Raw genomic sequence first — 15,299 nt, forward strand, 5'->3', positions numbered from 1 at the left:
ATAAATGTATGTATACGTACATATTTGATTTTTAATATTTTAATTAATATATTGTATTAATTTTATGAAGATTATTTCCTTGTTTATTATTGATATATTGTGCATTAAACATATTAAATACTTTCTCAATATGTACACATTTCATGTGTAAAATTATACTGTAAATGTAGTTGATAGAAATTATAGTTAATATTATTACCAAGATATAAATAAGTTATATATTAAAAACATTAAAAACTTTATTTGTAATATTTAACCCCCAACTGTTTAATTGTAACACTATCATGGAAAATATTTCAGATCCTTTTTTTCATAATACAATATGTAATATGTCCAGATCTCATGTGATTTATAATTATATTGTAAATATAATACAAATTTTAGTTCATATTTTCCACTGAATTTAGGATATAATAGTTACTAGTTTATAATGACCATATTAACAATCTTTTTTTTAATGTTACATTATATTTCAAACGTTGTTTTTAATGTAATTTAATGCATGTGTATTATCCCTCAAAAAATAACCCCACAGTACATTATGGCATGTTGCGGACATCTGGCAACTATTAAAACTTTTGTCCTTTTTTTCCCAGCATGACTATGTTCCATCTTTCAACATACACGACTACTGCGTGATTTTATCCTCTTTAAAAAAAGTAGTGCAGCAATTGATTTAGAAATAATCGATTTTTGTTTTCTATAAAAAGATTTTTCTCTTGCCCTTGGACCCCCAATGACAGCCTGAATGAAGCTTCCGTTGATGTCATGAGTCAGCTAAACTGATTGGTCGCTGTCACTTTGTTTCCTGTTCTGATTTTACAACGCGCTCTCTGATTGGCCGCACCCGCTAGCATGACAGCCCCGCCTCCAGACAGAGGACAGTGAAACATGGCGTCTCTGAGGTGTTTTCTGCGCTCGGGGAAGGTATTTATGTGGAAATATGTAATATTGTCACCATATTACGTTTGTATTTATAAGAGGACAGGTTCAAGACTGATATAGGCTGTGTTTGTCTCTCAGAATGCCGTCTCTGCTGTTCTGCGGAGGGAGTTTCACAGGACTCAGCCGGCTGCGGTGCAGGTCAGTGATGCTGCTGCTTCTCTCACCTTCAACAGATGCTGTGTCACAATAAACACAAACCTGCGAACAAGAGGCTTTCAAATGTGTTGATTATTAGTTTTTTTGGTCAACCGATTAATGGTCACTGTTAAAAATACTAACATGTCAAGAATACTAACAAAACACCATGGTAGTAGCATGTCTTAGGTGTGTACTACTACGCAATACCATGTATTTTGAATATTTAGCATATTTTAAAGTGAATTTATTGCTAATGTATCATGGTAATGACAGTTTTTTCATTGTGTACCATGGTAAAGCCGTGTTTTGTTTTATATATGTACAATCACTACCATGGTAATACCTTGGTGTTTTGGACATTTGCCATGTTTTGATTGACACTCCTTGCAAGTATACCATGGTAATACCTAGGGATTTACTCATTTAAATGGACTTTCTTTGGTAATGCTATATGTTTTCCATATTTATCATGCTAAAGCCATGTTTTTTTAATTATATGAATACTGTTTTGTATATTTACAAGGTAATTGCATTATATTGCTTGAAAACATTCTGCTATGCCTTATGTAATTACACTACTGATTATTTTGAAAGTTATTTTAAAACTGTCATGGAAATATTTAACATACTTTTCATAATTTAGTATTTAATATGCATGTCCAGATCTAGTGGTTATACTGTAAATATCTGTAATAAGAAGTTATACCTTATGCTAATTTATAATAATTATATATTGGCAGTTATTTTACAACATTAATTAGTACAATTAATAACTGATATTTCGGATCATGATGTCAGCATAATTAAATAGATGTGCATTTATCTGATGTTTATTTTGACCTTATTGACCCTATTTGATGGCATAACATGAAAAGTTAAACCTAGTAAAACTGGTCCAGTCACATTTTTCACCATTAATGAAACTGTTTCATTCGTATATCTTATCTTATTTTAACAGTGAAGCAACTGATGTAGAAATCATTGATTTTGGTATCTATAAAAAGATCCATCTCTTGAGCTTGGACTCTGTTGAATTTCTGCATGTACCACGGGACAGCGTTTAATGATAATATAAAAAAAAAGGTTGGCTTGTATCATAGGAAAGCCATTGTGTTTTTGTTTACTCACCATATTTTTGGACATTTATGTTATGTTTTATGGGAATTTTATGTTTTGTTTTATTTTTTTTATTTATTTTTTTTAAATATGCTATGGTGGTGGTAACATGAATACGATAATTATTCAGAACCATGTTTTACCATGTGATATATGTACAACTACTGCATTTTTTGTTGGAAAATGTTCTGTATGCATTAACACGCTCTTGATTTCTGCAGGTAACGGTCCGAGATGCTCTCAACCAGGCCATGGATGAGGAGCTGGAGAGGGATGAGCGGGTTTTCCTTCTCGGAGAGGAAGTCGCACAGTATGACGGCGCATATAAGGTGAAATAAGATAAGATAGCGCCAAAGAATCGGATCACAAGTGGACGACGCAACATGCAGGTGTAAACGGGGTAGGAATTGTTTTGAGCTTGTCCACTTTCAACCACTTTTCGTAGTGTAAACGCTCATGTGGTCGAATGTGTTTGAACAGCCACAAAAGACTCACTCTGCCTACTGACCTAATGCATAAACATCATGGGAAACGCGCTTGCAGACAGGATTTAAACTTTCTCAGCTGAAGACCCAAGTTTGGTTTGATGATGAAAAATGTACCAAGCACAATGTTCTCTCGCCATTCCTGATTTCTAACACGCACTCAAGTGTTGGGTAGGTTTTGCTGCTAGAAGCGAAAGCTGCTTTCTCCGATCGCGTTCATATGTAAATAACATCAACTTATTTAATCATTTAGTTGGAAAGATTTGAAAAACCCATACATTTACCCGCTCATAGACGCTCCCCTGACTGAAGTGGTTGAAAGTGGACAAAAGAGACGGATTAAACACCAGGTGTAAACGGGAATGTGTCTTCCTCGTCTACTTGTGATCCGATCGACCAGAACGCATCTTAATGCCAGGTGTAAACAGGGCCTTAAACTGACTTATATCGCAGGTTAGCAGAGGCCTTTGGAAGAAGTACGGAGACAAACGCATCATTGACACGCCCATTACAGAGGTGAGAAAGATGACCTTCTTGTGTGAAAATCGTGTGTTTCTTAATTATTGTTTAATGAATCTTCCTCCTTTATCCATGCAGATGGGTTTTGCTGGCATCGCCGTTGGTGCTGCCATGGTGAGTCTTTCCTGACATGACGATGATAAATGAATCTAAAAGCCTCGTTCCCAAACTAACCAACCACATCCTCTTCCAGGCGGGTTTGAGGCCAATTTGCGAGTTCATGACCTTCAACTTCTCCATGCAAGCCATCGACCAGGTCATCAACTCGGCTGCTAAGACCTACTACATGTCTGCTGGCTTTCAGTCCGTCCCGATCGTGTTCCGCGGACCCAACGGCGCTTCGGCTGGCGTGGCGGCTCAGCATTCCCAGTGCTTCGCTGCCTGGTACGGACACTGTCCCGGACTGAAGGTGGTCAGTCCCTGGAGCGCTGAAGACGCCAAGGGCCTTCTGAAATCAGCCATCCGAGACGACAACCCTGGTGAGTTTCTCGCGTGATGAGACTGATGTTCGGGATGTACAGTAGATGTCGCTCTGACTGGCACATCGTGTCTCTTTCAGTGGTGTTTTTGGAGAACGAGCTGATGTACGGCGTGGCGTTTGACATGTCCGAAGAATCTCAGTCGAAAGACTTTCTCATCCCTATTGGAAAAGCAAAGATTGAAAGACCAGGTGGGTTTGATATGAAAGAAAAACACACACACACACAAGATGAGGAAGTATATCACATATACTCTTTCACAACTAAAGTGGACCAAAAGAGAAATATGTAATACATTTGTCAGCATTTTAATATGTACTGATAGTTTAATAATATTTTTATATCTAGTTTAATATAATAAAATAAAATATTATTGAATAATATTGTTATTATTATGCAACTACCCTGTCACAACTAAAGTTGACCAAAAGAGAAATAATTCATAAATGTGTCAATATTTTAATATTTACTGAACCAATTAATGACACATTTATGAATTATTTCTCTCTTTTTTCACTTTAGTTGTGATAGGGTAGTAACTATCTATATTTTTAATAATAATAACAATAGGTTTATATTATTTTATTGTATGATATTGTTTCAGTAAATATTTAAATATGATTATAAAATAAAATATTAGATCATAATAGCAATACATTTATAAAAATATAAAATATATAAAATTTTTATAATATTAAACATTTTCAGTGAATATTAAAATATTGTTTTGGTCCACTTCATATTATAATAATAATAATAATAACAACAACATTTATATTATCATTAAATATAAATGAATGACCATGTTATATAAGAAGTATTTAAATTGTTGAATAATATTAATGTATAATTCCTATTTCAATTTTCTTGCTCTAATATTTCTAATAGTATTTATCTTTTTCTATAAGTGCCACTGTTAATCGCTCTTCTTTGAACAACAATCACTCACAACTTTCGAGTTATTGGTCTAAGTTGATGTGTATATTAATATTGGTGGTGTTCTGTAGGAAATCACATCACTGTGGTGTCCCATTCCCGGATGGTCACCCTGTGTCTCGACGCTGCCGCTGTCCTGGCCAAGGAGGGTATCGAATGTGAGGTATGACATCATCCTTTCAGCCTTGAATGGTTTGAAACATCATTTCCTCACATTTGATTGCTTCAATATACACAGTTTTTAAGGAAAAGTGATTCAAAACACATTTGATTAGTGAATCAGCAATGTTTGTTTTTTGGGCAGTCATGTAAATTGTAATGAAAGAAATTATACAAAAATCATCAAAAATGTTTAATTTGCTCACATTTAGCATTATTTTCTATAAGCTTATTGAATAGTAGTTTGAAGTGTCTATGTTTTCATCTGTAGGTGATCAACATGCGCACCATCCGGCCTCTCGACACAGAAACCATTGAAAATAGCATTATGAAAACCAATCATCTCGTCACCGTGGAGGGCGGCTGGCCTCAGTTTGGAGTCGGGGCGGAGGTTCTTGCCCGGATAATGGAGGGTAAATATAACGTTAATGCTCATTTGAAGTCAGATGCTATGTTCAAAATGAAATACTAGCGCACTGCTTTCTGTATTTTGCTCAGAATGTACTGTATACTGTTTTTTATTTATTTTACAATGCAATAAAAATGTTGTGCTATATTGTTGTCACATGACCTCACGATGTTGCATGATTGTAGATACATGTAACTACATTAACTCCATAATATGTTCTTTCAAAACTAGTCGGGAGTATGTCATTCCAAACAGCACGTAGATTTATTATATATATTTTTTTTAATTCAAGGTCCTGCCTTCAATTTCCTCGACGCCCCTGCGTTCCGAGTCACGGGTGTAGATATTCCAATGCCGTACGCCAAGATTTTGGAGGACAACAGCATACCGCAAATCAAGGACATCATCTTCTCCATCAAAAAGACTTTGAATGTTTAACATATCTCCATTTCAGGACACATTAAATATTAAAAACATGTTCTCCCCCATTTCTGCATCAATGTTTGAGGAATAGGACGTCTTTTTCATCCTTCTGTTACATGGCTCTTCCCTCATTGGCGCTTTATTAAAATTATTTTCTCATTTCGACTCTATAATGAGGTTGTGTCATAACAGTGAGGTTTATTATGGCTATGAACCAACCATGTTTATTATGCTGTAAATTCTACTGTAAGCTAAAATAAACCTTTATCACAATGGGTTGTAAGAATGATTGTGTAGGCCTCATAAACAAATAAAGGGTAAGAATTGTAGATAAAGTTTTGGGTTCATTTCTTTGGAATGTTTAAATAATAAAGATGTAGGCCTTGCCATATAAAATAAAAATGAACAACTGCGAAAAAAGAAACGCATGAATATTGAGTACTAGTACATTACACTTTGCAGGACCATATTGAACTTGAACGAAGTGTTTTGGATGATGGTGGTAAGAGAGAAAGGGTGGGCGGGGCTTCGGTCGTGGGTGTGTCATATCCGCTAATCCCACATTGATGTCCCCGTCCTGTTCTCTGTGACTCCACACATAAACATTACAGTTATTTTACTCGAGCAGAACGAGTCGCTTTTGAACATAAGGCTTTCAAACTGCTCCTGTATTTTGGAGAAGTCACGAAAAACCACACAGGAAAGCAAAGTAACGTTATCCTTGTTTAAACCTAAACCCCTTGTCCTCCATATTCCTGATGCTTGGGACGAAAGGAAACAACTGAAGTACATCGGACGAGGAGACTTAAATCCTACAATTATACGTATTTCCAACGAGGTAATATGATAACTGAGCATTTGTATTCGTATAATGAGATCGATTGCAGATTGTTTATTTTGGCTTGTATCATTTATTACGTTTTTATTGCTGCCGCTATAAATTAAGTGCGTGCTGCATCATATTTCGTTAATATTGATAGGTCGCGTGATTTCGTGTGACGTTATTTCTGAGACTTTGCTACAATTTGTGGTGGGATGCAGGGAAGCCCTCGGTGTCCTTCATATGCTGCGTCATTTATTTGACGATACGTTTCCATGGTGATAATCGATATTGCACTTGAATATGCTGTCTAAACTGAAATATAAAAACTATGTCTTAATTTTAGTGAAGTGTTTATACCTCATAAAGACTGCAGAGAGCGTCATTCGTCACCAGCACTGAAGAGGAACAGTTGGCCACATGGAGAATGGAGACTGGGCACACATGGTAAATATAAACGTATAGAATGACGCAGTGGTTCGCCGCTCCCATGTAAAAAGAGCCCACTCCCATTTTATTATCCTGTAAGCATTTTCAGTTCATATTTTCATGTTCCCTGTTTGAGCGTTAATATATGGTTGGGATGCTTGCTATGCAGTTCTTGAGTGTTTTGCATTGTTGCAAGGGTGTTGGTGGAGATGCCAACGTTGAGAACTAATATAAACAATAACCATATATAAAAAAAAAAAATCTGATGCTCTTTGCTATGCAGTTGCAAGACTCATTGCTATGGTGTTCCAGCAGGTTGCTAAGCTGTTATGTTTAGTGATGGACACTTTTGAAACACTCCTAAAGCTTTCGAACCTGTGTTTCGGAGTGCGTATCAAACTGCCAAATCCGTGTGATTTCAGTAAGAAAAAAAGGGAGAGTTGTTTTTAAAAGTCTCTCATTGGTCTATTATCCAATTTGTTTATAAAAGTAGTTTTTATGCTTGTTTAAACTGAGTTTTCGCTGTATTTACACTGTTCTGACCAGTAGGGGTCACCAGCGTGAGGCGTTTTGAGCACTTCGAAACAGTGAATCATTTTACAAGCAATTGGTTCAATTGATTCAAAGTTTTGAAAATTTTTGTTTCTACTAATCACTTGCTAGTGTGTTCGGGGTAATTGCTAGGCAGTTACTAAACGGATACTGAGCATTACTAAACGTATGCTTACCGCCCTAAGAACAAGCTTTGAGGGTCGGCCATTTTGTCTTATCCCTGTGGTCCATTTTGTCTGAGACTGAGGTTTATGAAGAACAGGGTTGAAAACATCTCATGTGTTTTTTACCATATTACTAGTGTGAAATTACTCAGTTCACCATACTATAGTTACCATAGAAACCATTGTTCCTAAGGGTTTTGTCAATGCAGCTCAATACAGCAAATGTTGTTTTCAAGCCTTATAGGTCAACTTGCTTTACAAGAAAAAGCTAGGTGAAGTTTTGCTGGGGACCAGCATTGTTTTGATGGTCCACCAACTAGAACAGAACCAAATCAATGGATCTGTATGGCCGTTTAAGTTTTGCTGATAAACAGCATGAGTTTGATGGTCATCCAACAAGAGCATCAACAAATCAATGGCTATGCATGGCCATTCATCTTGGACTAAACTTTTGTGTTCAGCAGGGAATGGTTGAGTCTTTGTCGTATCAGTACAAGTACCATCTTGACATTCCCAGAAGGTACAAAATGCATCTTTAATGCTTCGAACATCTACTATTTATGTTCTTCTTTGTTGTAGATGATGGATACGGTTACCCTAAATGTTGGTGGCCATTTGTACACCACATCGCTGTCTACCCTCCAGCGTTATCCAGACTCAATGTTGGGCGCCATGTTCCGAGGCGATTTTCCCACCACACGAGACGCCCAGGGCAACTATTTCATAGATCGAGACGGTCCACTATTCCGTTACGTCTTGAACTTTTTACGAACCTCAAAATTGACCCTACCATGTGACTTCAAAGAAACAGAGCTCCTCCGGAAGGAAGCAGACTTCTACCAGATAGAGCCCTTGATCCAGTGTTTAGGTGACACTAAACCTCTCTACCCGATGGACACCTTTGAGCAAGTGGTAGAACTGTCAAGCACTCGTAAGCTCTCCAAGTACTCGAACCCGGTGGCAGTCATCATCACCCAACTCACCATCACCACCAAAGTTCACGCACTGCTTGAAGGCATCTCCAACAGCTTCACCAGATGGAATAAACATATGATGGACACCAGAGACTTTCAAGTGTCCTTTACCTTTGGACCATGTGACTACCACCAAGAGGTGTCCCTTCGTGTGCATCTGGTGGAGTACATATCCAAGCAAGGCTTTACTATTCGCAACACACGAGTTCATCACATGAGTGAACGCGCCAATGAGAACACGGTAGAACATCATTGGACTTTCTGTAGAGTTGCGCACAAGGTTGAGGACTGATTGATAACATTACTGTAACTCTGAGATAGCCAATTGAGCAATCACATGTTTGACGAAGACATGAACATTTTTAATACTAGTTGCGACTCAAAATTAAGGCAATTCCGAAATTACTTGAACACAACACATCTGCACTGCAGTTCCTGGTTGAGATAACCAACAATAAACACAATGAAAATGTTTTCTGTAGTACGTAATTCAGGCGAACTAGTCCTATTGTGTTTTATGCGTCTTCCCACCCACATTCAGAAGTTAATGGACAATAGGAACCTGAACAATTTGCGTTTTTCGTTTCTACAAGTACAGTATGCCGTGTTTAGGGTAAATTCCTTCCTAAACTGCCATGTCTCCAAATCTATTTATACAACTCTTAAATGTAAAATTTGAACATATTGCATCAGTGTTAAATATACAGTATTCAATATTTCCACAGATGTTTTGTCCTGTGATTGAGTCTTTAAATTGTAAATGGTTTGCATGATTCTGTGGTATCTATTAGTACTTAGACATATTTCCTCCCTTGAGATACAGAAAAAAAGATTTGTACTTGCATGTCCTCCCTCTCAATACCTCTTATGGCCAGCTTCTGGACCAGGCCAAATTTTGGAGTCCCAACGTCCCATTTAACAATTAATTTTAGTATCAAAATGCATGCAAGGCTAGCATCACTGAAGCTGAGAGCATCTTTTAAAAGGTTTGAAAACCCAGATTAAATTGAACGAGTTCATTCATGTGTGTAATAAATTGGACCTGCGCATTAAAAACAGTAGTTTCATCATACATTGTGTGTTTCTGTTTGGTAGTATTCTCATTGAAAGAACATTTTGTTTTTATTAGTGAAATTTTATTTATCATTTTAATGTAGCTAATGTAAGTGAATTTTAGTGCTACTTTTTCAAATGCAATAACTGGATTATGTCTGATTTTGAAATATTAGATTTTGCTGTTTTTTGGGGGGGTTGATGGGAGTGGCTTGTTTTACCTTCTTTTATGTTAAGATTGACAAAAGTATTTTACAAGGTGTTGATCTTATATGTCTATCACTCATTTTTTAGTAAATAGGTTATTTATTTTAAAGTATATTAGTCACAATCCTAAATTTTTAAAAATGTTTATTTGTGAATTTTGCATTTAAATCTACAGTGTGTATTTCTGTGCCACTAGTGGTGCCAAATGTAATAGCAGTCTGTTTGAGCGGTGTTACATAGCAACACTGACTCAACCAATGATGCATGTTCAATGAAAGGCAAACTTGTTTAAAACAGGTGTGTTCGACTTGAAGTGGCGTTGTGCTGACCGTTCGGTGTGTCACAAAAGTACAGCGAGAGCAAATTGAAAGCATACAGACAGAGCCATCTGCTGTCTAATCACACTTGAGCATATTGAAACTTATCAACAGTATCAGTAGTTAAAGGGATCGTTTACCCAAAAATGAAAACTCTGTCGTCATTTACTCACCCTCAAGTTTCTTTATTCTGTTGATTACAAAAGATGACATTTTGAATAATGTTGGTAGTAACATTCTCCATTGACTTTCATAATATGTTTTTCCAATGAAAGCCAATGGCTACTGTCAATGTCAACTGTCTGATAAACTACATCAATATTGCCAAAGGTATTCAGGTGTTGGTTTGGAAAGTGAGAAATGCTTCAGGAAAACGTTAAAGACTAACTGTGTGCTTTATGCAAATGAGTTCCACAAGGGGAAAGAAGGGTGGGACGCACTATGTGTGTCCCCTCTGATGCCAGCAGCCAATCACAGCACTGGAATGGAGAAGGACCAAATTGCAATCTCCTCATCGGAAAGGGATAAAGGTACCCTTTTAAGGGTAAGACAACACACGACCCAGTTGCGAAAGCAAGTTAACAGGTTTTTTTTGCAAAAAGAAGGGGAAATAAGCAAGGCAGGGTGGTCAGATGTAGTCATGCAGGAATAGCAGCATGGGAGACTGCAATGGGCTGAATGATGTCTGGCGATCAATGAAGTCAGTGAGTAACAGCAAGGCAGCCAGTAATCCAGACTCAAGCAGGAAGGAAACACACATGAACAGAAGCTTTGAAAGAATACTGACGGAACAGAACGGCAAGACGTGAGCACAAGAAATGATCAGACAGCCAACGCTGACAATAATGAGCTGCAGGTGCGGCTGGTCTGATTAGCTCTCCAGCCCAGTTGGTAGCTAGGCAACGCTGACGAGCAATCAGACAAGTGAGTGGAACACAACAGAGACATGTCAGAATGAACACACAGACCCGGGAACTGTGACACAGACAGTCCTTATTCCAAGAGTCTCTGGCCACGTTTACACAAAGCTGGGTATTTAGAGAAACGAATACCCTCCCCCATAATAAAATCCCGCATAAATACGCCGTCGAGCGCCATCATAACTATGCCAAACCTATGGGTGGCAGTGTATGTAAAAGGATAAAGCCATGCAAGCCAATCAGAATCCACAGACTAGACAAGAGAGAACCTAAAACTCCATTTCTCCCAGTTGACACGACAACACGCCAGAAATCTTTGGCCGGAATTTTTAGAAATGATCGTTTTCTGTGATAAAAACAGGGTTTTCGTGTAAATGAAAGGCCAAATCGCAGGGGATTATCAGCATTTTCCCTTCGTGTAAACGGGGCCTCGGGACTTCGAAGGTGAGACAGAAAGAAATCAACTAAGTTCTGACTGAGACAACAGATCACTAGCGGCGCCAGGATTTTGATTGTAGGTGGACCTCCAGAAAACTGGATGGGCCAGTAAAAATAGCCACAAACAAAAACCCAGGTTCCCCTTCATCTCTGTTTCAGCGCTTTTCTGAAAGACAAACAGACACTTGCAACAAGGTAAAGCTCAGAAGAGCTGACCTTCACTTCAAGGTTACTTCGTCTGAGTGTTCCAGATGATTCATGAAGGCCTCATCTGCGTGTTCCAGATTTTAGGAACCTTTGGTGCTCCAGGAGATCAACATCCCACAGATCTTCATGTTCAAGGCTGTTGAAACGGATTCTGGCTCCTTTCTCCACTGCATTGAAACCCAGCAAATCCAGTGGAATACGTCAACTCCATCGGACTGCTCACTTAACCACGTGGAACGTAAATATCACTTCAACAAACCTATTTTCAGAGACCTTGGCATTGTTGTATTACTTTTTTTTTTAATTTACATTAAAGGTAACCTCATTTGCGTATGGTTCTTCACTCTATTAATTCCAGAGAAACAAAAGTTTGTCTTTCCACACTCAACTTAATCACTTGTATTTTAGGCACCTATTTGGACTTTTATTCCTTTATTATTTACGCTATTCATTTAGTAGTTGTTAGTTATTATTGTTTATCTTTTTGTTAATAAAATATATTTTATTACACCTGCGTCTTCCTTGGGCTGATAATAAAGAAGAGGCTCTACAAATTTATAATCTCACCAATCTTTCAGATAAATCAGCCGACCAACTCCCTCCAGTTAACATTTCTTCTAAATGATTGAACAGCCTCCTGTTGGGAGTGTAAAAGACTTTGACTGGTGCCCGAACTGAGAGAGCCTGGGAAGTGGTCATCTAATGGACTCATAACCACATCTTAAGTGACATGCAATCTAAAATCACCACATAAGCGGTGATGTGAGTTCCAATCACTACATAAGTGGCGTCTCTGGGTGGGCAAAAGTAAATCGCTACAAACAGAAGTGAGAAACCAAGCGGCAACATTCTAATCTGAAAGATGAAGCCTACCCGGAAGTGCGATAAACTGCAATACATCTCAAATCCGCTAGAGGCCGGTCCCAAAAGGGAGCAAATATCCATAGACGTCATGTTATAATGTCCGTTTTCACAGCATAAATTCAAGTGTTTACAGTTTGGTCCCATGGACTTTTATTGTAATCTTCAATATGTTCCGCGTGCCTGACAACTGTGAGCGGGGTGATTTTTTTTTCTAACTCAGATCATATTTAGATGTAAATCGTATGACAAATAAGGGTGGTTAACTTTGATTGACAGCTGAGAACGGGCTGCGCCGAGTGAATTTGACGTCTCGGCCATGATCTGACACAACACATCATACCACCTCTGTATCCTTTCTGAAACTTTTGTATTTTGTATTTGCCAAGATTTTCCAGTATGGCGCCGCCCATACCCCCCATAAAAAGCCTCAAACCCGTTCTTCAGAGAGTCTATGGGTGACGTCACAGGCGCTTTGTCCATATTTTTTACAGTCTATGTAAGAAATGGTGAGAGATGGTGAGTAATGGTGATGACAATTTTCATTTTTGAGTGAACTATCCCTATAAATGATGTTGACTATAACCACTAAACAAGCTCTGGCTCATAAGATCTAGCCTATACTATGGCCTCTTGCAATATGGCGCGAATATGGCGGAATAAGTCCCGCCTTCCTAGTAAAAGAGCCAGTATCAAATTGATAAAGTCACTGCAGCTGCCATTTCACGAGTTCACACTTACATACAATTAGAGGGGGTAAAGTTAAATGCGTATTTGGCTTGCTGTCCGGGGGCAGGGCTCCGAGCTCGCAATTCGGCACAAACCCAGAGTCCTCCCAACCCCCGTATGTAAATAGTTAGGACTAGAAGAGTGGAGAAGGGGTGGTGGGGGGATGCTGCAAAACTGTCAATGGATTGAGGTGAGACTACTGAATCTATATACACATCTATCATTGATTGCTGAGTGCTCTCCACCCGTGTTAATTATCTGAACGTGCTCCTTTAAACGTTATTGTAAACGTTATTAACATAGTTAATGAAACATCATTAAAATATCCTGTTGCTATAGAAACGGTCTGTTTTCTGAGACATCTGTGCTTGGTGAACAGTTTTGGAGAATTTGATGTTTCCCCCAATCAAAGTGATAGGAGCTGCACTTGCATGACTGAAATAGCTGGCTGAGAGGTGTTTCAAAGATGGCCACAGAGTGAAATGGCTTCCCTTAAAGGGACTTAAATCTGCAGTGGTCAGGTAGTACAACGGCCACGTGGTACAAGTCGTAGCTCTCACCTAATTTCGAGTTTACATGTTGTAATTACAAGCCAGCTATAATTCACCTGTGCTTCCTGTATGCCCTCCCAACCTCCCTCCTCAGACCTTAGCCAGTTTCTCTTTCCAGTCGCTACTGTCTCCCATCAGCTCCTCCTCTACCATTTCTATGTTGTGTGGATCCACCTTGGGCCAGCCGCTTAAGCCTAGTTCACACTACGTGATTTAAAAAACGTCGGGCTGAACTGTGCGGTTCACACTACATGACTTGCTCTCAGTGAAATCAGGAGTGTTCAAGTTGTTTAGCTGTTCACACCACACAACACAACGTGATTGATCCACAACAGGAGGTAACTCACTACACGAGTTGACAACGCACTACATAGAGATATAACCACGATCAGATGATAAGAGCAAATCATTGTTGACTCTAATGAGAGCTGTTTCAGTACTATGGTACGGTCTGAATCATGAAAATAATCAAATAAATAACGAGTTGATAACAACTCTGTCACCCAACGATTCTATCTTGTCTACAAACCACGTTTTGTCATGGAAAACCAGAAATGACGCGAAACAGCACGTGCGAAGAGAACACAACACGTGAATATGGACGTCAGACAGAAACTTGTGCTGCACACTGCGCAACGTTCTGCTCTGAGAAAAAAATGCAAAAAAAAAATAAAAACTAAGATTTACCTGGTGTCCTCAACCCATGCGTTGCTATGATTGGCTGTACTCATGACATCACTGAGTTTGAGTCGCGCAACGGCTCTAAATATCTAGCAGGCTAGATGTTTTTCTGGGCTCGGCGACGCATCTGCGAGGCGTCTGTGAGCGTTTTCGCTGCGTTGTTGGCTCTTTCATACTAACAGATTGGCAAGCGTTCATTGTCCGCTAATCCCTCGCGATTTGCACGCGATAACACCCTGACCTGTCGGCGAGCTCAACAATTTGCTAAACGGGCATAAATCGGGCTTAAAATCCTGTAGTGTGAACTTGGCTTTAACAGCACCATTGGATGTTTGGATCCCTCTGGCCTCACCTTTTCCAATCACTCCACCTCTGCCGGTTATCTAGACTCCACCGCCTTGGCTCCTCCCTCGCTCGGCTCCACCTGGTACCATCAGCCGTACGGCTCCACCGGTCTCCCTCGACTCTCGCGCTCCATCTTGGTTGGGCATCGCCTCGTTTGGGTCACGGACTTCGGACTATGGTTCCTCCCTCCCTCGACTCTGCCATGGGTCATCATTTCTTTCCTTCCTTCCTTCTTCCCTCCCATATTCCCTCCCTCCCTTCCTCCATCCCTCACTCCCTCCCTCCCTCCCTCCTTCCCTCACTCCCTCCCTCCCTCACTCCTTCACTCCCTCCCTCCCTCACTCACTCACTCACTCACTGCACAAGGATGCGCCTTCCACTGTTAACTCATACTATAAATGGACAAGTATGACAACGCGTAATTCGCATGTACATGCCGTAA

At 39.2% G+C, this 15,299-nt stretch overlaps 2 protein-coding genes across 5 annotated transcripts; both read left to right on the forward strand.

Moving 5' to 3' along the window:
* Positions 1 to 775: 775 nt before the first annotated feature.
* On the forward strand, positions 776 to 5,944 carry pdhb (pyruvate dehydrogenase E1 subunit beta). 2 transcript variants are annotated; one of them, XM_039691287.2, is made up of 10 exons: positions 776 to 927; positions 1,024 to 1,083; positions 2,421 to 2,528; positions 3,138 to 3,200; positions 3,282 to 3,317; positions 3,397 to 3,682; positions 3,763 to 3,873; positions 4,690 to 4,781; positions 5,049 to 5,190; positions 5,479 to 5,944. In XM_039691287.2, exons 1-10 carry the CDS (start codon positions 892 to 894, stop codon positions 5,622 to 5,624), a joined length of 1,080 nt encoding a protein of 359 aa, XP_039547221.1. In that variant the 5' UTR covers positions 776 to 891; the 3' UTR covers positions 5,625 to 5,944. The 2 variants fall into 2 exon arrangements, with proteins under 2 accessions (XP_039547221.1, XP_088989984.1); XM_089133858.1 differs by having other exon boundaries at positions 877 to 927; positions 1,006 to 1,083.
* A 208-nt stretch (positions 5,945 to 6,152) lies between these two features.
* Positions 6,153 to 9,620, forward strand: kctd6a (potassium channel tetramerization domain containing 6a). 3 transcript variants are annotated; one of them, XM_039691308.2, is made up of 3 exons: positions 6,153 to 6,447; positions 6,776 to 6,876; positions 8,154 to 9,620. In XM_039691308.2, the coding sequence occupies exons 2-3, from the start codon at positions 6,850 to 6,852 to the stop codon at positions 8,838 to 8,840; spliced, it is 714 nt and encodes a 237-aa protein (XP_039547242.1). In that variant the 5' UTR covers positions 6,153 to 6,447; positions 6,776 to 6,849; the 3' UTR covers positions 8,841 to 9,620. The 3 variants fall into 3 exon arrangements, with proteins under 3 accessions (XP_039547242.1, XP_039547245.1, XP_039547243.1); XM_039691311.2 differs by lacking the exon at positions 6,776 to 6,876; XM_039691309.2 differs by lacking the exon at positions 6,153 to 6,447 and having other exon boundaries at positions 6,454 to 6,876.
* Positions 9,621 to 15,299: the final 5,679 nt, after the last annotated feature.

This window comes from Pimephales promelas, chromosome 2 (genome assembly GCF_988280905.1).
Source record: "Pimephales promelas chromosome 2, fPimPro1.hap1.1, whole genome shotgun sequence".
NCBI lineage: Eukaryota > Metazoa > Chordata > Actinopteri > Cypriniformes > Leuciscidae > Pimephales > Pimephales promelas.

Coding starts and splice junctions, on each gene's coding strand:
- pdhb (XM_089133858.1), top strand. CDS start 892: ATGGCGTCTCTGAGGTGTTTTCTGCGCTCGGGGAAG. Junction 928..1,005: donor GTTTTCTGCGCTCGGGGAAG/GTATTTATGTGG, acceptor AGACTGATATAG/GCTGTGTTTGTCTCTCAGAA. Junction 2,529..3,137: donor AGTATGACGGCGCATATAAG/GTGAAATAAGAT, acceptor CTTATATCGCAG/GTTAGCAGAGGCCTTTGGAA.
- kctd6a (XM_039691308.2), top strand. CDS start 6,850: ATGGAGAATGGAGACTGGGCACACATG. Junction 6,877..8,153: donor ATGGAGACTGGGCACACATG/GTAAATATAAAC, acceptor TCTTTGTTGTAG/ATGATGGATACGGTTACCCT.